At 39.6% G+C, this 21227-nt stretch overlaps 1 protein-coding gene across 1 annotated transcript in view; it reads left to right on the top strand.

Moving 5' to 3' along the window:
• The window catches only part of MGAT5 (mannosyl (alpha-1,6-)-glycoprotein beta-1,6-N-acetyl-glucosaminyltransferase), a gene marked incomplete at its 5' end in the record, with an annotated part of 43198 nt that overhangs the window by 16691 nt on the left and 5280 nt on the right, over nucleotides 1-21227 (top strand). The window contains 4 exons of the mRNA XM_009076916.1: nucleotides 7566-7715; nucleotides 15715-15841; nucleotides 15916-15935; nucleotides 19742-19858. Of these exons, the coding sequence (XP_009075164.1) occupies nucleotides 7566-7715; nucleotides 15715-15841; nucleotides 15916-15935; nucleotides 19742-19858 (414 nt within the window). The remainder of the gene's footprint in view (nucleotides 1-7565; nucleotides 7716-15714; nucleotides 15842-15915; nucleotides 15936-19741; nucleotides 19859-21227) is intronic.

The raw sequence follows: 21227 nt of genomic DNA, 5'->3' as shown, positions 1-21227 counted from the left end.
TACTGTGCATGATGTCCTATGGTATGGAATATCCCTTGGGTCGGTTTGGGTCACCTGTCCCAGCTGTGTCTTCTCCCCATCTCCTATGCACCCCCAACTCCTTGCCAGCATGGCAGTATGAGAAAAGGCCAGGCCTTGGCTCTGTGTAAGCTCTGCTCAGCAACAACAAAAACATCTCTGTTATCATCACTGTTTCCAGCACAAATCCAAAGCATAGCCCCAGACTAGCCACTGTGAAGAAAATTGACTCTACCCCAGCCCAAACCAGCATGTTAGGTAAATTATCAAGGGCAACATTTGCCAAGTTTTGAATGTGTTTGTTGTAATCAAAGGTTTGGAATTTTGTTTGCGATTCTGGCAGTACTAAGGAGTAAAGAAAGTCTTATCTTGGCCAAAGTGAAAAAAAAAAAAAGGAATGAATAAAATGTGAGTGAAACCCATAATGCTGTCCATTAGCAAAATTGGCTTTAATTATAGAACATTTCAATTAAAAGAGAATGTTTGAAGCCTTTCATGTTGCCGTAGCTCATTTCAGTCTAAGTCTTTTCTTTGTTCTTCTTCCTGAAATTTCCTTCAAATATTCCACTGATTTTACCCTTAATCCTAGAAAGAAGAAAGGGTCGAGGTTCATTTTGCACTATTTGCTATTTGGTTTTTGTCGGGTGCTGTGAGAGAAGTCAGAATGTTGCTTGTATCAGAAAATAGCCATCAATGCATAACCTACAAGTGTATGATGATTGCTTTAGTATTTTATTACAGTGTATTAGAGCTGTCGTAGAAGTATTTGTATATTTAAAAGCAAAATAATGTGTGACTTTGTTCCTAATGCCACTTGACGAGATGAGGATTTTTCTTAAATATGTACTGCTGCATAACAAGTTCTGAAGATTTGGAGATTTTAATTAGTTACTTTTAACTTGTTCTCAATGGCAGAGCACATTGCCAAGGCTATTCTTATAGCTCCAGGTGACATGTAATTTCCCCATCATATGTCCTCTTGCATGAAGTGGGAGGAAAGTCGGAGAGGAAAAATTATACTTGCAAGAGTAGTTCTGTTACAGCCAGAGATCAGTCTCACATTGCTGGCAGTGTTGACTTCCCTTCCTTCTGATTGGTTTTTGTACTCCATATTCAGCAATGTGGAATCATCAAGGTTGGAAGAGACCTTTAAGATCAAGTCCAGCCATTAACCTGTCACTCCATTGTAAGCCCTAAACCATAGGCCATGTACCTGGAGTGAACACTTCATTTCAATTTTTAAGCAAAAAGAAACATAAGGAAAGGGACAAAAGATGCTTCTCACCTTTTCTCTCTTACTTTAGTTCAGCAACATTTCTGCATTTGACCATTTACTTCTGAGAGAAGTATGGATCAAAAAGCCAAGTAAATCAAAGCGAATGAGCAGTTAGAGGTGCAGTAAATGAGTATACATGTATGTACACTTTGAAAGGTTTATTCTCATGAAGAAAGAAAGAAAACTGTGTTTGCCATGAGTGTTTGCCTTTCAGACAGGTCAGTGATCAGCTTCTCACTTTGCAGAACTCTTCAGCTGCAAAATGAATAAGTGAGGTCTTACAGTACCTTTTAACACAATCATCTACTAGTATTTGGTTAGCACAAAACCAACACAACCTTTTCTTCTTGTGGTCCCACTTCCTATTTTCTTCTGTACCCCTGCACTCTTCTGCTTCAGCACTTACAGTGCACAGGGATGTCTGATGGTTAGTTCTGGAAATTTCCATGCAAAGGACAGGAATTTCCTGCTTAGGTGTCAGTGTACATTGCATGCCAATGAAATTTTCAAATCTTATAAAAACCTCAGTGTTCAAAAAATTCAAATCTTCATGGATGAACTGCAAGAAATGATAAATGAAATAGATAAAGATGAGGATAGGGAACTGAAGAAGAATTTCTGGCAGAGCTTGTAGAATTCAGCTCTTCACTGAGATGTTTTATTCATTCTTTGTGCAAGAATTATGTATGTGCAAAGAAGTCATATATATGTGCCAATGTGTGTTTTTTATGCAGAGATATATAGGGTAGATGCCTGAAAAAAGAAGCCATAAATGGACATTCAGGGAAGAGCAAGAGCATGGCAAAGTTACATAATTTTCCTTTGCATATTCACTCTCTTTTTTTCTCGCTTTTCTAATTCAGGCTGTTTTCTGAATCTGTTTTTCTATTGACAAACTGTCTGTTGACACATTTTTGAAGTCTCAGTGAGAAGTGACTTCAGAGTACTTGCTTGGTCATGAACCTATGCAAACCTTTTTGCCTCTGCAAATCTCTGACCTGTTGCAGGAGGAATTGTTAACTTTGTATTTTTTGCCCCTTAGGAGCTCGGTTTGGCTTCCTTTGTATAAAACATTGTGAATAGTCAGTCACTGTTTCTTTATGCCAGTTATGGGTTTGCAGACCTCTCTCATATTCTGTCAAGTTGTCTTTCTCAAACTGAAGAATTGTTAATGAATTTGTTACAGATTTCTGGGTGTAACAGTGGAAACCATCCTGTAACTTGGGTCTTCCTTTACCCCTCTCAGAACACTGCCCAGTGTTTTGAGCTTCCTTTTGAGAAAAGGGACCAGAAGCCCAGGGGTGTCTGAGGAGGGACAGAACAGCTTTTATAGAACAGTTCAATAACATTCTCTTAATTTCTCAATTCCTTCCCAGATAATTCCTATCAATTACTTGGTTGGTGGGTACACTGACTGCTACTGAACATGGGGCTGATTTTTTCATGGACCATAATCAGATATTATCATAATGCAGAGTCTTCTTTCTTGAGTGACACTGCTTAGCTCAGGGGGTTTTCAACATGTGTGTGACTAGTTGTATTGAATTTATTGGATATTCTGTTCCTAGTCATTCTGTCCCTAAGATTGCTGAGAGATCTTTTTCAAAAGCTTGAAACCCCCAAGTGTTCAATATTCCGATGTTTTTCTGCAACATTTTGAAGTTAAAGAGTTTTGCCACTCTGAATAGCACTGACAGCATATTTTTGTTCTCTTTCACATGATGACTGTTCATTCACATCAGTGATTTCCAGTCTTTCCCAGAGAGATTTCATTAACTTTAAAGAGTTTCTATGTGCTGCTTGGCTCTTCAGAGAACACCAGCAATTTGGTGGATAGGAAGAATAGACTATTCTAATTTTGATGGTTGTATATGTTTACATAGTTAACACTTTAGTTAAGTTTCAGGTAATTTGTTTACAGTAGAATTCACACTTGCTAGTCATGAGTCCCTGCATCCTCTCCAGATCCATTTATAAATGCAGTTTGGAAATTTCATGTCAGAGCTCCAAGAGGCATTGTACTTTGTGATTTACCACTGTAAATCTGTTACAGTTAAACACTGTCTGTATTTAACTCTCTTAATATTCCCCAGCCTTTGTGCTCTCTTCTAGCTCCCTGGTAGACAGGATTTTCATTATTCAAGGATGTCTTGAAAAGTCTTTGAGAGTCTGACAGTTCTCGAACAGAGATTATGTTTGTGTCACAATCTCAATTGTCATACATTGCATGTACACTGCATTTTGGCTTACTTTTGGCTTGAGACTTCAACAGATAAGCACCCAGATGTTAGGACTTCTAGACTTCACAGTGTGCATTTAGGATATACATGAAGATGTATGCCAGTACTTACTTTTCTGAATTACATTTGTCAAGCTTTATAAAGCCATTGCCTTCAGAATTTTTCAGTGTATGAAAGCAAACTGAATATATGGTCTGAATTACAGACATTTTCCAGCCTGAACTTTCAACCCATAAAGCTGTTAGGACTCTGAATCAAGCTCTTCTGTAATGTAATTGGCCTGTAGTTCTGTGTATGTTGTATTCAGTGCTGAATTTATGGTGTTCTTTGAGGGTACCCAGATGGTCCAGAATTGCAAAACACTGTCATTACCTTGACAATCTGATGGTAAAGCAGAGTTGTTAATTACCACCATCTACGTGGAGAAAACTAAAAGCAGAGTTTAGTTCTTAGTGCATCATGTTTCTACCACGTATTTTTGTAGCTTTTATATTTAAATTTGTCACCCACCAAATTTCATACTGTCTTGTCAACTTTTTTTTTTTGTCAGACAGTTGTCACTTGATTTCTTTGATGAGAAGAGCCTTATCAGGATGCTTTTAAAAGTAGGTGGAAATGATTGATGAACAGTAATAACAGTTCTGCAGTCAGTGATCAACAGAAAGTACTTTCCTGAATGGCATGTTTATTTTAGCTGCTGAAAAATTGTTTCAGAAAAGGTTTGTATAGCTGTTACTCATTATTATACTTCCATTTTGCTTCTGAGGAGAAATAATTTGCTTTTTGATGTGGTTATCTTCCACACTCGAAGTCTGGGTTTGCAGAATGGACAGCAGGCATGGGTGAATAGTGCAGACTGATACAATCTGCAGAGAATGTTGGGTTTGCACTACTAGCCAGCAGCTCATGGCCTTGTCTCTTAGAATTCATCTGGAGTTTACTGTCAAGTGATTTAAGGTAAAAGAATAATTATATCTGCTCCCAAGCAAGCAAACTCAGGAAATGGATAAATAGTTGAAGGAATGTTGATGTTTAGCTTGCAAGTCACAATGTTTACTTGTAGCCTTTCTATTTATAAATGCCATATTTACACTCTCTCAATTTCCAATTCAGTGTTTGTAATGTTTAGAATTAGATTACATGTCCTGATTATGTTTGTGAAGTGACTTCTTAGAATATATACTTTCATGATCCAAAATACCACTTTTCTGAAAGGAATAAGGAAATTCAGGACTACTTAATTGCAAAAGGAGACAAATATTAGTGAGATTTGGGTAAGGCATAAGGTGCTAATAGTATTTTTATGGTGCTTCATAGCTGATTATAACAGCACTTGCTTTTGTCTTGGAAATAAATAAGGAAATAAAGAAGTAAGGGGGTGTTTGGGCTTTGATTCTGTTTGGTATACTAAATGTTTTTTCTGTGCTTTTAGACTGAATCAGGAAGGAAGTCAGTCATACGGTTGAGTAACGTTTCCAGTTAAGGTTATGGACGGTTAATGTCTTGCTTGCACATGCAGAGATGCTTAAAACATGCTGATTTTATCACTGCTTTTGCTTTGGCTTCCTAAATTGTATTGTTTGGCTATATATTAATTTTAAATATAACTTGTGTCTCTGGTCACAATTAGAATTTATCGGGAATATTTTTACATGTCCTTATGACTTAAAACATTAAGAGATTTAAGTAAAAGCCCTCACTCTGTCCCCCAAAATACTACTGCATGCTGGGGGCAATTGAGGCCATGTTGGGGGCAGCTTCAGAGATCCTTTTGAGAATTCCACTAGATTTTTATTGGCATCACATGTAAACAGTTGGTCCATTTTACATTCATCCTTGAAAATGAGCTCATGAAGATGATAAAGTGTCGACAAGGCCAGTTCAGATCAATGATTTATCTAGTTTAATATTCTGACTCCCAAAACTTGAAATGTAAGGAAGAAAGGGAAATCAGGCATGTTTCACAGCCACCAGAGACTGAGCTCATGGACTTCTTGGGCCAAACATTGTGGGTATCTGTTTTATAATGGCGCATGGATTTTTCTTCCATAGTTGCTTTTTGAACCAATATAAAATCTTCAACAGCTCTACAGTCAGTAAGGCAGTTCCTCAGGAACCATTTGAAAGATTGTAAAGGCTAAACAATTTCAATGTCAAATTCAAACATCAACGTTTATTTTAGAGCAGCTAAATATTCTCTAACAGGTTTGTGGAATTGCCACTGAAGTCTTTAAAAGAAGCCCAATTTTAGGTAATCCTGGTTTTGTTCTCTAGCTGCTTGCTTCTCAGATTTTTCAGGAGTTAGAGTGTGTTCATCTCCTTGGATTTTGTGTTGTGGACAAATTAAATCTGGGGCAAATGCTCTGGTGTTCTTACTACACACAGATCATGTCCTGTGCTTCCTTGCCTTCTCTTCCCATGCAGAACCCTGGGGGCTAACTCCTAGGCTGTGGATGTGCTAGAAGCCAGGCAGTCAGGATTCAGGTGTCCTCCAGCAACTGACCACTGCTGCAGTCTGGAAAGAAAGCCAAGCTGCACCATTGCATTTCTCCTGTACATTTCCAAAAGAGTTGTTCTAAACAGATTATCTCTTAACAAACTATATGAGCTTTCAGCAGTTTCTAATTGCACTGTTTGACTTTACCAATAACATGAGGAACATCTCTTTTGGAGTAATTCATATTTGAAGAAAAGTCAAAAATAGAGCAGGCTTTTAGTTTTCTGAATATTTTGTATTCATTAAAAATAACAGCAGCCACATGGAACAGAAAGCATCTTTGTCTTCGTTTGTTGGCTGTTTTATGTAATACTTAGCCCAGGACATTGTCTGGCTGGGGCAGCCTTGGCATAGCAGCCTGAACAGGGCGATTTGGTAATGAGGCAGCACATCCACTTCAGCACAAACAGGGTCAGCACAGAGCAGGCTGAGCCCATTGTCATGTGCATTAAATACCCTGTGCATTCGAATGTGTAGCAACAACTGAGTTAGCAAGGAAGCTGTGAGAAGTGATAGCATTCATTCACCTAGGCCTGACACCTTAGTGCTCCTCCAGGATTTGAAAAGACAGGATTTTCCCCAGTCTCTTTGCCCTTTCTATGAACTTCAGTAGAATTGCTGCCCAGTTTAGGACTCCACAATGCTGTAGTGGAGCAGTGTACAGAATTTACATGACAAAAATAGTGAGTGAAAGTCGAATTCTGAAACACTCAGTTGCTGCCAAGAAGTGTAGAAACTTGTTGCCTGATTTTAGAGCTATTACTAAGAGTATGTGCAAATATTGAGGGAAAGTCTCCTGATCTGTGCTGCTACTGCCTGTAAATACAGTCTTCAGCTAATTGCCTTTGGAATGCCAGTAGTCTTTAAAACTCAAAAAGCATATGGCATTGAAAATTAAAGTAATTCTTGTTTGCAAACTAGGATGGTGTACTGTTTTTTTCCTTAATTTCTTTTTTATAAATGCAACACTAAAGTCATTACTCTTCTTTGGGTCTTTTCTTAAATGCCTTTAAAAGTTTAGGTAAGTGGAATATTTGTCCCTCATGGGACTCACATATGGGGTATTTAGATAAAGATGTGTGCTCAGTTATCAGTTGGCAAGTCTGTATCTTGATAAGGTGACATTCACCCTTTGCTTCACAAAGAAGATAAACTAATTATTTTGCATCTGACAAACAGTGAAAAATTGCTATTTCAAAATGAGTTTTCAGTGGTTTTTAGGCCAAATATTATGTAGGCATGCTGAGATTACAGCTGTCTGATGGTGTGCTGAGTTTTGTCCAATTGGAAGTTAAGAGGACCTTGGTATTGAATTGAAAAGCTGCAGTTTTCTTCCAGTCTAATAAAAACCAACATAATAATGTAATGAAAGATCAGATATTATAGAAATCAAATAAGAATGAGTGAACTTCATCACTCCTCCTTCACAAGAAGATCCTGGCTTTGGTGGTAGAGGAGATAAAACCCAGCTGTGATTGAATACTGCTGCTTCAAATTTGTAAAGGCTGAAAATATTTTATCATTGCCATTTCAGGACAAGAAGGCTTATCTGGATGTCATCCACACCTATATGGAGGTCCATGGCACTGTTCATGGGACAAGCACCATGTACATTCCTGGCTATGTCAAGAACCATGGCATACTCAGCGGGAGGGATTTGCAGTTTCTACTGAGAGAAACCAAAGTAAGTTTGTCAAGCAGGAGTGGTGGCAAAAATAGCCCCAGATAGTGCCTGAAGTGCAGGCATTTCACCTCCTATGAATAGGCTCCTAATTGAAAAGCACTGGAAAAAAAATGATCAAATGTAAAGGAGCTTAAGTTGTCTTCTGTGTGCTGAGAATACATTTTTCATCATGTCCATGTTTTGTGGATTGACAGCTATTATTAGAAAATTGGGATGACAACCTACAGTCACATTTAACAACCAGCCTGAGAAACAGGGATAAGTGCATTTTTCATTTTCTTAAATGTGATATTCAGCTCAAGGAGATTATCAGCTGAGAATGTGCTTTGTTTTACATCCCTGGGGTCAAAGTTAGGTAACATCTGAAGGCTGTACGGTCTCATGCTTGCTCTGCCCTACCAGTGACTTTAACCTAGAGCGACCCTGCTCTCTCAGGGAGAAGAGAAAAGCAAGCACTTCATTTGCCATTCAGCTCCTTCCTCTGCTTCAGCTGTGCAGAGAGAGTGAGCAAAAGAGCATGCTTTTTGTGATGTGCCTTGCCTGTGGCTCCAGAGTCAAGGCAGCTCAAGATAATGGACAGTATATACATTGAGATAAACAAACTTGTGTCTCCACAGTTGGAATGCTTTGTCAGGATCCTGTGGCTCTCCTGTAATCTTTGTGACGCTTTGCAACAGTAAAACACTTTAGCAGATTACATTTAAATAGGATGTTTAACTTCAAGTTGGTGAAAGAAGGGAGCTGTGTGTTTAAAATTAGGAAAGTCAGTGGAAGTGCACCACTGTTGATAGTTTCTTGCTGTGCACTTTCACAGAAAAAAATCTACTTAAAAAACCCACTGTTGATAGTTTCTTGCTGTGCACATTCACAGAAAAAAATCTATTTCAAAAAGAAAAGAAAATAGCAAGCACCTCCCAGGCTTCCCACACGGCTGCAGAGATCTCCTGGTTTTAAGTACTTGGGAAAATGATGGTAATTTGACATCTCTGTGTGACAGCTGTTGGTAAATTAAGAGTTTTTAGAGGCAACCACTGTGTATGTACTTGGTGCATACAGATACACATCATGTTGCATATTAAAAAGTCAACGTTTACTTCCGTCACAGATAATCTGAGATTACACAGCCTTTGCCTGTGTGGAGTATGAAATCCCTGTGTTAATCATAATGTGGGAAGAATATTGACCTTGTAGTAACCCCAAGCATGAACAGTGAAAAAAACCCGTGTGTTCTAGCCACTGAAATAGTAAAATAAGCTAGTGGACTTCCTGACTTACTGAAGTCCTTGTAAGTGACAAATAACAGTTCATGATAATAGTTACGTTTAGCCAAGTCTTCCTCTAATTCTTTATCAGCCACCTGACATGTATCACATTAAAAAACTTGTTTTTCAGTATTAACCTAGGTAGCTCATCTAGCTGTTAGTGGTTAGATTTGCTCTAAGATGCAATGGAAAAACATTCAGTTTATCATTCAAGTTGATAGCTACACGTTATGCAGCTTAGTTATGTGGATTTTGTGGCACAGAAGTAGCAGAGCAGTTTCTCTCAGTTTGGACCAGTAGTTGCAGTATCAGATGGAAAGGACTGTCTCATGGATGTGAAGTGCTCCTGAGATAGGAAGTTGCTTATTTTTCACGGAAAGGTTTTGGTGGAAAGCTTGGATCTGTGCTCTGCTGTTGTTGGAGCCCTACTAGCATTTTAGATTTTAATGGTTTTCTATACTATTGTTGTGCATTGGTTATGGTCAGGGTTTTTTCCTTCATAACAATGGGGAAAATCCTTTAAGAATTTGCTGCATTTTTTGGTAGGTGGCACTGACAAAAACATGATGTGTTTCAGAGCCCTGTGTATCAGAAAATCAGTTTTATCAGTATTACCTTTTTAATGCAATCTTTCTTAATTTTTTTAAAAAAACGAAGTCTGCAAACAGTATTTTCATCTGACTTTCCTGAACTTCTGTTAGCAGGTTTGCAAATGGCAAGAGCTGTTTTCCTTTTTAAGGAAGTTATTTATTTATGATGCAGTCAGGCTAACAAAACTTTGCCTTGATGATAAGCCATTAAGAGTCCATCTCCTTCTGCTTATTATTGTCAGGGAAATGGGAGTGCAATGTATTTCTGAAGTTGCAATGAAATCAAATTAAATATGGCTTACTTCATCATGAATTTTGCTCATTATTCCTGTCTAATACTGTTTCAATATACCTAATTGAACACAAAAAGTAAAACATCAGCACCCTGAGACTGAAAGTGGAAACTGAGATTTACTACATAATTTGTTTGGATGGTTTCAGTTGGAGGTGGATTTTGGGGGTGGTGTGGTTTTTACTCTTTGCTAGCTGAATCTTAGTATCTCATAGGTACTCAGGCTGTTCTGCCTTAGCATATGGTTACCTGTCAGTGTAGATCAACAGACATTCTTGCTCTAAGTCTTCTTGTTGCTTGTACATTCAGATTCTGATGCCCTCAAAGAGACAGTACTTGAACTTGGCTTGGTATAAAACACTGCTCACCTGTCACTGCTGGCCATCTGCTGTCTGTGTGGGTCAATTGTGTTTATACCAAATGGGTCACGGATTGAATTGCTAAAATAAGTGCAGGTTTGCCACAAAAATCAAGCTGACTTGAATGGGAGCTTTGTGCCCTGAGGAGCCCCTTGTGTGTGTGCACATGCATCCAGTGATGTTTAAGGACACTTTTTGATCATAATCACTTTATTCACTAGGCAACATGACCAGAGTCCCCTAATGAACTTAGTTATGGGGTTTTGTCACCAGACTATCCGTGTGCTGCAAGTGTGTGGATAATCAGAGCTGTAACTCTGGGCTGGGAACATCTGTGGGTACAATGCTTGCCTGAACCATCCAGGGCTGCTGTTGCTGTCTCCAGGCAGCAACCTTTGTCTTTAAGCTTCCAGAAACTTTCAGATGTTTTGAGACCAAGGGCAAGGATTGTCTGTCATTGCATGCGATTTCAGCACTGTGTTAGCAAGTTTTTGTTAGGTCAGCTGACAAATGTTCTGGTTTTCAGAAAGTGAGAGCTACATAATAATTTAGCAAATCACATGGTTCAGCGTACTCCGAAGTGTCAGTTTGTGTTGCACTGCTTCATTTTGTCCTTAGACAGCAAAATACCAATAGGTGACAGCTCAGTTGTGATTCTTAATCAGAGCTTTGCGTTCCCAAAATGTATTTGGTCTCTGCAGTAGGTGGTGTAGGACACAGTTATTCCCGGAAACATGCAGCTGCCATTTCGTTCTGGTGTGTGCTGTAAAGCAGCACATTTCAGGATAAGTGAGTTTTCCAGGCAGGAGGGGCTGTTTGAGATTCATCATGGCTAGTTCAGCTGTGTAGAGCATGACAAAAGCGAGACATGTCTGCAGTTTCTAATGAGAAGATGTAAAGCCATTCATCACGTCGGAGGAAAATAGGGTAGGCGAGCTGGCAGCCTTCCTGCCAACTTGCATGGCTCCTTGCCAAGTGGGCAGCTGGAGGAGTTGGACCAGACTCTCTTGGAAGAACCAGTATTGAATTCTTGAGAAATATTTCTCCTTTCAGGAACGTTTCTGATGCAACTTTTTGCTTCAAGCCGCTGTGAGTTTTTGAGGCAGTTTGAATTCTTTTACTAAGTTTACTTTTTTCTAATTCTTTTACTAAGAATGGTGATTCATAAAAGTAGGAGCAACGCCCTGTTTAGACAGAAACAGGAGAACAAACTTCTTTTTCATACTGCTGGTGATGAAGTAATAGATCTTTTTACTTCCACACACTTCACAAAATCAGCTGAAAAGACATTTAACTAGTGATTCTATTTTCGAGTTGTTTCAATCACAAAAGGATTGACTTTTCCAGAAAGTGTTTTATATTCATGAGAAAAATATTGCAAGATAGTTCACCTTTGCTATACTTTTCTGCCTGTAGTTCAGAAGAGAATATAAAAGTTGAGTAAGGAGGCAGACAAAAGTGGTGATAAACCTACCAACCTGACAGAATAAATGAAAGGGGAGAGGAGAAAATAAATACTCCTGTTTATGGAACTATAGCGTTTAGTCTCTGGAATATGAAATTTTTCTTTTAAATATTCAACTAGTCATAATTACAGTCAGTGAAGTAAAGCATTCACTCCTTATTTTATACTTTTGGCTATAATTTAGGAAGGATGTTTTTTCACTTCCTCATTTTAATAATAGTCTGATACGGTGCTGTAAACTCCACAAATTAATTTCTTACTATCAACTGAAAGTCAGTGGTTTCCAAAAAAAAAAAAAAAAAAAAAACCACAAAAACACACTGTGTTTTCATGGCAATGGTTCTGAGTCACTTTTTGTCTCAGGAAAGTCTCCACTTAATTACTACACCGTGAGAGGACTGCCTACAATATAATCAGAAAAGTGGTGTTTTGACTGCTCTGATGCTTGAGTGGCCAACCCAAAAGTCTGAAATTCCAAACCAGAGTTTCAGTTCATTGCAAAAGCAGAAAAGGTTCCTGAGGAGCCTTTTTTTATGAAAACCAAAGTATTCCTGCTTAAGGGTTTCCACACCTGCTTTACTCGAGTTGGGCAAGTGAGATTGCAGATACAGATCCTCTTTTGATTCCTGCAGACCTACAGGGGCACACACACACCTGGGTAGCTGGCCAGACCTTACTAAAAAGGAATGGTTTGTAAAAAACCCCACACTGCTGTTCCCATGATCATTTTACATCTGTATTTATTTTCTGTTAACCCCTTGAGATATACTTTTGTACTGTAACCTCCTCCTGGCAATCATGGTGTCCCATGGGGCATCACCATGCAGAGCTGACTGTGCCATGGGCCCACCTAAAGCACTGCATGAAAAATAATGGCTCCTGCTTTCAGAAACATTTGAAAGGTGAGAAAAATGCTCACAGAGAACATGAAATGGTTTCATGCACTAAACCAGTAAAGCATAAAGGAATTGTACTCTGCATAGCAGTTCTGCTGCAGCTAACAAAGTAAGATCAGGGCTAGTGTTTTTCACCGCTTGTGCCCACTGTGACATAGCCGACATGGTGACATTTGGAGTTTTGCAGTATAGATCTTCAGCCATGCCTCTCCGTGGTGGAATGGGTTACCAGGCATAGTGTTTGATAAGAAAGTACCCTAAAAGCCATGGTGTGGTGGAGGCAACAGTGTACTTTTATATCACAAAATAGTGAAAAACTGTCAGTTCTAAATCTTTATGGTTTGTGGGAGAGAGCCTGTTCTTCCTCACACTCAGCTGTATGGAGGAGGGATGCTTGTTTCACTGGTACCTGAAAATTGTTGACTGTTATTTCTACCTTTTTGTCACTTCTTTTCCAATTGGTGATGTGCAGTATTTGTTGCATACTTTTAGGAAGTACCTTGACAGATTATTTTAGCCTTTCTGAAAATACCAAACTGCATGTAATTCAAAGGATTAGCAAATTAGAGCCTCTCAAGTTACAGAAATGTCTTGTGTTCCCCAACCAGTACTTGCTCTTTTAATCATAATGAATGTGACTTTCTTGAGGCATTTAAGGTATTTCTTAGTTTTACTCTTTGTACCATACAAAAATATTGGCTCCCTAACCAAGGAGCATTAACCATAGAGAGACTCACAGAATGCTTTGGGTTGGAAGGGACTTAAAAAATCATCTAGTTCCAACCACCCTGTCACGAGCAGGGACACCTTTCACTTTGTAAAGGGCAATTTTCAGGAGAAGGGTCTATATTCAGTTTGGGAATTTCAGCTGACCTGGTGACAATGTGATGGAGAGTAATAGAAGATTTTGGAGGGCTGAGGAAGGCCTAGGAGGAGTTGCAGACAGCTGTGAGACAGGCTGCAACCTCAGGCCAAGAGGCAGCATGCACACACACACTGTTCTAGTGATCAGACACATCCTTCTTCCTTCCTTCAAAGGTGCAGTGCTGCTTAGAGGTAAGGTTGGGAAATGGATGTGAAACAGGTGGTAAGCTATTTATTATAGATTAAGTGTTGACAGTGTGCTCGGTGCTGTCAAAACATAAACCCATGTTTCTTTCCCTGTGGTGATTGCTCCTAAATAAATGGACCAGTCAGACACAGAACTGTTCAGCAGTGCACAGCAGCAGTTTATTAAAAAAGTGAAAAACTAAGCAAACAGCTCAGCGTTCTCTACATAACAGACAAACACAGGATCATAGGAGACTTGATACTTCAGATGGGTCTAATTGCTGGTTCTCAGCTGGTTTTCTGCCTGAACTAAGGAATAGTTCAAATAAATTTGTGCAGGTTGCATGAATTGGTTTCCTGTCCATAATTCATTATTTTCAGATTACCTTTCTGTAAATTCAGCCTCCTTTGAGACAAATTTAGCATACATTTCTTCTGACTGAAAGGTAATCTATCTTTTGCCATATATAAAACCCAAATTTATATAATGTGGCTTTACTGGAGATAGTATTCCAATCTCTTTGCTTTTTATCAGCCACTGAAGAGTTTCTGTAAGATGTAAATCTGGGAGATAGCTGAGAAACTTTTAGCAAGTAGGCGACTTTTTAAACCTGAATATTGAAACTGAAATAACAATATTCAGCTCCATGAAGTGAAAATTGTATGTCCTCAGCTATGCTGAGAAGTGCTAACTTGCTTTTTAAAATGAGCCAACTCCAAATTTATACTGTTGTTGCCATGGGTTGGAGAGGATTGATGCTGCAGTGCCTGTGCATGACAAGACTGACTACAGGTTTATGCATCAGTGTTAGGTTCAGCTCCCAGATGACTACAGGTTTATGCATCAGTGTTAGCATCAGCTCCCAGGAAGGGCCTCCAGCTGTGAATCTTCTGTTACTAGGATTCATTTCCATGTTGCAGAAGATTTAATGCAGAACAGTGTAATTTGACCTCTTTGAATTCATACATTGACTACAGGTTTATGCATCAGTGTTAGCATCAGCTCCCAGGAAGGGCCTCCAGCTGTGAATCTTCTGTTACTAGGATTCATTTCCATGTTGCAGAAGATTTAATGCAGAACAGTGTAATTTGACCTCTTTGAATTCATACATTCACATGATCTCCATGTTGCAGAAGATTTAATGCAGAATAGTGTAATTTGACCTCTTTGAATACATACATCCTGAATACATGATCCTAATAGTTATGAAGATTGTGCTTTATTTCTTTGAAAAAAGCAGTAGCTCTCTGTATATACATTGTTATGCAGCAGTGCTGAGAAATTGCTCTTACAAATCAGAGCTTGTAGTTCTCCCATTATACACAGACGTTCAAATGAAGATGAAGAATCCTATCTCTAATTCAGGGGGTTTAACTATGCTGTGCTAGGAAAGGCGTCAAGATTTTTTCAGACAACTCTGAAAAACCATTTAATGTCTTTTCCTTGGAGAAATCACTACCTTTTCTAGAGCACCTGTAACCTCAGCTGATTGTAGGAAAAGCTTTTGGATGCTTTTTTCCTCGTTTCCCTTGGAGGCGTTGAACCCTCTGAAGGCTCTGCAGGCTCTTGCTGCCTCTGTACAGTGTCTTCAGCTGATGTTTGCTGCCACCTACCGTTTTAATTAGTAGCCTTTAATTAAGTGTGCTAGGAGCATGTTGGTGTTGGCAAACCAGCAGGTTAGCTGGGCTGGGAGAGGGGGAAACAGTAGTGTAGCTGTTCCATGAAGTTGTTGCATCAGAACTCAGATGTATAGGAAAGCCCCAGAAGTTTCAACACCAATCAAACCTCCAACTTCCCCCACCCCAGAAAACCAAACTGAAAGGGTCTGTTGTTGCCTCAGCTCCATGAAAAACCACCTCAGCTCATTACAGAAGATTATTGTCAAATGTGTTTTACAGGACATTCCGTTGCTGTTTGGGTGGGAGGGGGTGAGCTGTTGATTTTCTCCCATTTTCTTCTTAACATTACATTCTTTTTTAGGCTGGTGCATTTAGAATGGGTTACTGTTTATTTTAAACTAGCTCTTAGCTTTCTGTTTCTGTAAATAACAAAAACTAAGATAGCCTTTGTTTCCTGTTTTTCAGCTGTTCGTTGGCCTAGGGTTTCCATACGAAGGCCCAGCTCCTCTAGAGGCTATTGCCAATGGATGTGCTTTTCTAAATCTGAGATTCAATCCACCCAAAAGTAGCAAAAACACAGACTTTTTCAAAGGCAAACCTGATGTGCTTTTCTAAATCTGAGATTCAACCCACCCAAAAGTAGCAAAAACACAGATTTTTTCAAAGGCAAACCAACACTCCGGGAGGTAAACTTTATCTTGGTATTTTCCTTACGGCAAATGATGGTGGATTTTTATTTATTAACACATAGTAGGAAAAATTGCATAAATGTTCAAAGTTTATTGCCAGAGGTGTGCAGCTGGATTTTTTTCTTTAGCCATCAATGGCATTATCAGTCCTTATTTTTATATGATAATCAAAATGCTTTTATTAACATACTGTTAAGCTTTGCCTCTAGATTTTCTTACATTCTGCTGCTACTTATTGATACATCATAAACTGAAGTTTCTCTTGAAAACCTGATGTTCTACCTGGGAACAGATCATCATCTGATACAGGATGTGTTTGAAATTGGGTTTATTTCGTTGAAGAAACAGGCATTGCAATGTACTGTGCAGGAAGTCAAGAGAGGCTTAAGTAAATTATGAAAATGGTATTTGTGGGTGGTTCTGTGTGGTTTGGGATATTTTTTTTCCTCTAGAAAAAACCTGTTCAAGGTACTGTTGAGCTAAGGTATTAGTGGTCACAGCCCACCATGTTTGTGGTTAAACACTGAAGGCTTTTGGAGAGCTGACCCTTGAAGAGAACAGGAAAACCAAACTTCAAGCTATCAAAACAGCCTGTGTATTTAGACTCTAGTAAGAGAAGAATGAGGCTAAGTAAACTACCCCTCTTCTTGGCACTGACTTTGGAATATTTTTCTTCTTCAGTGTAGGTAAAATTCAGCCTGTAGCACTTCCAAGCATTTAACAGTCATGCAGCCTTTTCTGACATTAGCACTTTTGTTTGTGACTGTGGCTTGTTCATAAGTGTATATACATATTTTCTTTACATAGTTACCTAAGAGAAAGCTCTTAGGTAATATGTAGATGATGAGAACCTTGCACAGCTGTAATTCCCAATTCAGATCATGCTCAGGCCATATAAATTGTGTCCTGAGCAGTGCCAACTAGTTGATAAGCAGAAGACAGTTTCCCATTTTAAACCAGGAACATAAATTCCTTATGATTTTATGATCCAGGACTGTAATTGCCTTTCAGCTTGTTATACATTCAGCTTGTACAGGACATGAGTTCAAACTTGCCCTTTCTCACAGCTTGTGTTTCTAACAAAGGAGACAGCAATGAGGGAACAAAAGCCTGTTTAAACTTTCTCCTCGGGCTTGGCACCTTCCAGAACTTTTCTTCTGTGAGTCCCTCAACTGTTTGTCTCATTTGCAGTTGCTCTGTGCCCAGACACTGTAGCTGGTCAGGCTCAGTAAATAATCTGAACCCATCTAACTCCTTAGTAGGAATTTCAGTGCTTGGCTTGCCATGGTAAATCCCAATGGCATGTGTCAGCACTAACAGAAATGCTGTGCACCTGACTTGGACAGAGAAATAATCCTATTGACTGCTCTAGTCCAAAGCAATATAATGTGTATCCAGCATGGATATTGCTGTGTTCACATGCCCTGCTGACCTGTCCTGACTAACCTTTCCTCTAACTGGTTTTCACAAGTGCAGTTAGATCCGATTGCCAGTAATCCATGTGCTGGTTCTTTGGGATTAAGAAAGTCCTTAAATGCTTCTCTCCATTTTTTCAAGTGTTAAAGGAGAACAAAAAGAGCTTGTGTAGTTCTGTGACATGATTATCCATACATGAATTTGAAGTCTGTGTTCAGTACTTTTGTAAAGTAACCATTGCAAGTAACTATTTCTCTATTATTCCAGGCAGAATTTTGGGGAAAGTGTTCCCTTAACCCCCAAGATAGGGTCCTGTAGACTGTTTAAAAACTGGAAATTACAGTTTTCATAATAGGTCAGCAAGTGTTTTATCTTGGGACATGATAAATGGGGGAGAGAGACAGGGAAAAAAAATAATCATCCTCAAGCATCTTGTTTTGTCTCAGTATTTGTACTGATTTCTTTTCCATTCCACCCCAGCTCCTCCCCAGAGAAAGAGAATATTGTATGCTAAATCTAGTTGAAATGTGTACTTGTGGCTGTGCTTTCTTTCATTTGCTCCCTTTATGAAGTGAAAAAAGGAAAGACCTGAAATTCGAAATTAATTCCAAATCTACTTTATAAGAATTTTTACAGCTTTTAATTATAAACAGAGGAAGCATCTCCTGAATATCTAACACATTAAGCCTCAGCTAACTAAAGCATTTCAGTATTAGGAAATAAATAGTCTTAATGTTTTCAGTAGTATAGATGCAGAATAACTGGTGCAGTAAAAATATGTTGCTAATTACTCTTAATACTTAAACCAAGTACTAGCCTGAGAAGTTTAGTGGTTTGTCTTCCAGATCAGACCTGTCTTTAGTGTTGCCATCTGTCTGTCTGAGATGGTAGAGAAACTGCAGTCTATGGAATAATTCCTAGAGCTGTGTGGAATTTAAAACACTGGGTGGTGGTCAGAGTTTTGGAAGGTGCAGTAGAAGGTTTTTTGCTGTTACTGAAAGCAGTAGGAATGTGCCTGTGAAGTCCAGACATAGGTGCTCTGGGAACTCATTCTTGGCAACCCAAATTATTTAAGTACATACAGTTCTAGTGGCAGTAGAAATAATATGGAAGAAGGTTAGACTATGTCATTCTTCCAGGAGCATTGGACTTTTTGGAGGAATTTAAAATATGCTGATGGGAGCAGAGTGCTGTGGGCTGCCAGTGAATGTAGGCAGGTGTGGGAGCTGTGTGTGTGCAGGAGCAGCCCAAGTCACTGCCAGGAGGTGAGAGCCTGCACAGAGTCCTTGCAGCATTGAGCTCCCACAGGTCTGTGCTAGCTCAGCCCATATATAACTATAAGACTGACCTCTCATCCGTATGCAAAATGCAATAGGCAATTAAAAACTACAGAATTCTTTTTAAAAGTAATTCTAAGAGTCAAACTGTGTTCACTTGAGGAACAGGTCAAGTGCAGTGTCTGCCTAGTGCAGGAGAAGGTTCTTCCCAACAAACGCCGTTTCCTGCTTCAGACCTTCTGCAATGGCTTTGGATCATAAAGGCACCGTAAAGAGGCAGCTGTCTAAACACTGGCTATAAATAATCTATCCTGTGGGGTTTTTTGGTATTTATGTAAAAAGCAGTTGTTTCCTGAGGCTGGGCTGAACCACTCCCCTCTTCTGTAGCTTTCACTCCCTTTCGTTGTGTTCATTTGCATGTTCTTCTCACCCATGTGCAACCTGTCACAAAAATTACTTCTAGTGCTGTCCTGCTAGTTGTGAAGGCAACTCTGATACAGCTTTTCTTAGTTACCTGCTTAGGTATTCACTGAATTTGTTTTCTGACAAAATGGTGAGCAAAATATCAGCTAATACTTTTTTACTAAGGTCAAATTACTCTTGTACTATCGGCAGTGAGAGTCAGAACTCATCCCGTGTGATAGAAATTACTCTTTCTTCACTGTTGCTCACAGAACTTTGGAGATGTTTAGGAGAGACAGGGTGAGGATGTCCTCTCTGGAAGCCAGTCATGCAGGTGTAACCAGGCCTGGTGTCACTGATGGGTTGTGGAAAAGGAGGGTGGCTCCGTGGATGAGCTGTGGGGAAGCAGAGTCACAGTCTAGGTCATTTCAGTAAATATCAAGTCTTCTGTGACATGGGTCATTGTGAGGATCAAAGCCACAAATTAGAGGTGCATGTATGTCACTTGTGATCTGTGTTATCTGATTTTCAGTTTTTCCACTAAATTCACTTGAAATTTAAAGACAACTCAGAAGGAATGATGATGAGTGCTAGATTCTACCTGAATTCTTTCATTATCCTAGTGCATTGCATCTAGAAAGTCTGATTAAGAGAGTCAGGGGAAAGGATATCTTGACACATTGATTTTTACCAATATCTTCCTTTCAGTTGACATCTCAGCACCCCTATGCTGAAGTTTACATTGGGAAGCCCCATGTCTGGACTGTAGACATCAATGATCTTTCTGAAGTTGAGAAGGCTGTGAAATCAATTTTGAATCAAAAGGTGAGAAATGCATCCTGAATTTGCCACTAGCACTTGAGGGTGTAGTGTGTACTGCATGCAGAGTGCTTCCTAATTAAACAGAGTGCTGCACTTCGGTAGGGTATTTGAGAAAAAATACTGTTGTTTCATATCTATGCTACCTAAATTATCATGTCTTAGTACTGGATGTGTTGGATTTTTACTTGAGAAAAAATGAGTGTGGGTGAATTTGTATAGAAATGTGAATTTCATATGTGAATTATGCAGCAATCTGCATTTTCTGTGCATTCAGTGAGGAAGTTTCATTGTTGATTCTTAGAGCATTGCAGACTCTTCAAATACTGCTCAGCTCTGTTGACTGAGTTTGTAGCCTTGACATAACCACCACAGAAGTGTTTGTGCACTTGTGGAATGGTAATGAGGGCACTCCAAGGGGGGGAAGAAACAAAAGTTTGAAGTCATTTTCAAAGGTATCACATTCTTTTCTGTCAGTTCAACTTCAGAACTGAAACTTAGTTAAAACAGGAGCTCTGGAATCCCATAGGGTCCCAGGATAGCTTTGTATCTGCCACTTTGTACTATACCCTGAGCTGCCTTAAAGGTAGTCACAGACCAACTTTTATTGCCTTTAAAAAAGAGCAAACATCTGTATAAACTGCTGATGCTTTGTAAATGTTAATGAGTTTCTTTGCACTTCTTGGCCAAGAAATTTGCATTCATTGGTCAAGAGACCCAATGGCATCCTGGCCTGGATCAGGAACAGTGTGGTCAGCAGGACCAGGGAGATGATTCTGCCCCTGGACTTGGCACTAGTGAGGTCACACCTTGAATCCTGTGCTCAGTTCTGGGCCTCTCAGTTCAGGAGGGATATTGAGGTGCTGGAGCAGGTCCAGAGAAGAGCAACGAGGCTGGTGAAGGGACTGGAGCACAAGTGCCATGAGGAGAGGCTGAGGGAGCTGGGGGTGTTCAGGAGGAGGCTCAGGGGAGACCTTCTCACCCTCTGCAACTCCCTGACAGGAGGTTGGAGTCAGGTGGGGGTTGGTCTCTTCTCCCAGGCAACCAGCAGCAGGACAAGAGGGCACAGACTCAAGCTCTGCCAGGGGAGGGTTAGGTTGGATATTAGGAAGAGATTTTTTACAGAGAGAGTGATCAGACATTGGAATGTGCTGCCCAGGGAGGTGGTGGATTCACCATCCCTGGAGGTTTTCAAGCTGAGACTGGATGTGGCACTTAGTGCCATGGTCTAGTAACCACAGTAGGGTTGGACTTGATGATCTTGAAGGTCTCTTCCAGCCCAGTTGATTCTAGGATTCTAGGATTCTTGTTGCTACTTGAGCTGTAATGTACTATTTGGAACAGAAGCTGCTACCACGCAGCACACTGCAAAGTT

The sequence above is a fragment of the Acanthisitta chloris genome, unplaced genomic scaffold (genome assembly GCF_000695815.1).
Source record: "Acanthisitta chloris isolate BGI_N310 unplaced genomic scaffold, ASM69581v1 scaffold2616, whole genome shotgun sequence".
Lineage (NCBI taxonomy): Eukaryota > Metazoa > Chordata > Aves > Passeriformes > Acanthisittidae > Acanthisitta > Acanthisitta chloris.
This window is presented reverse-complemented; position numbering and strand designations above follow the sequence as displayed.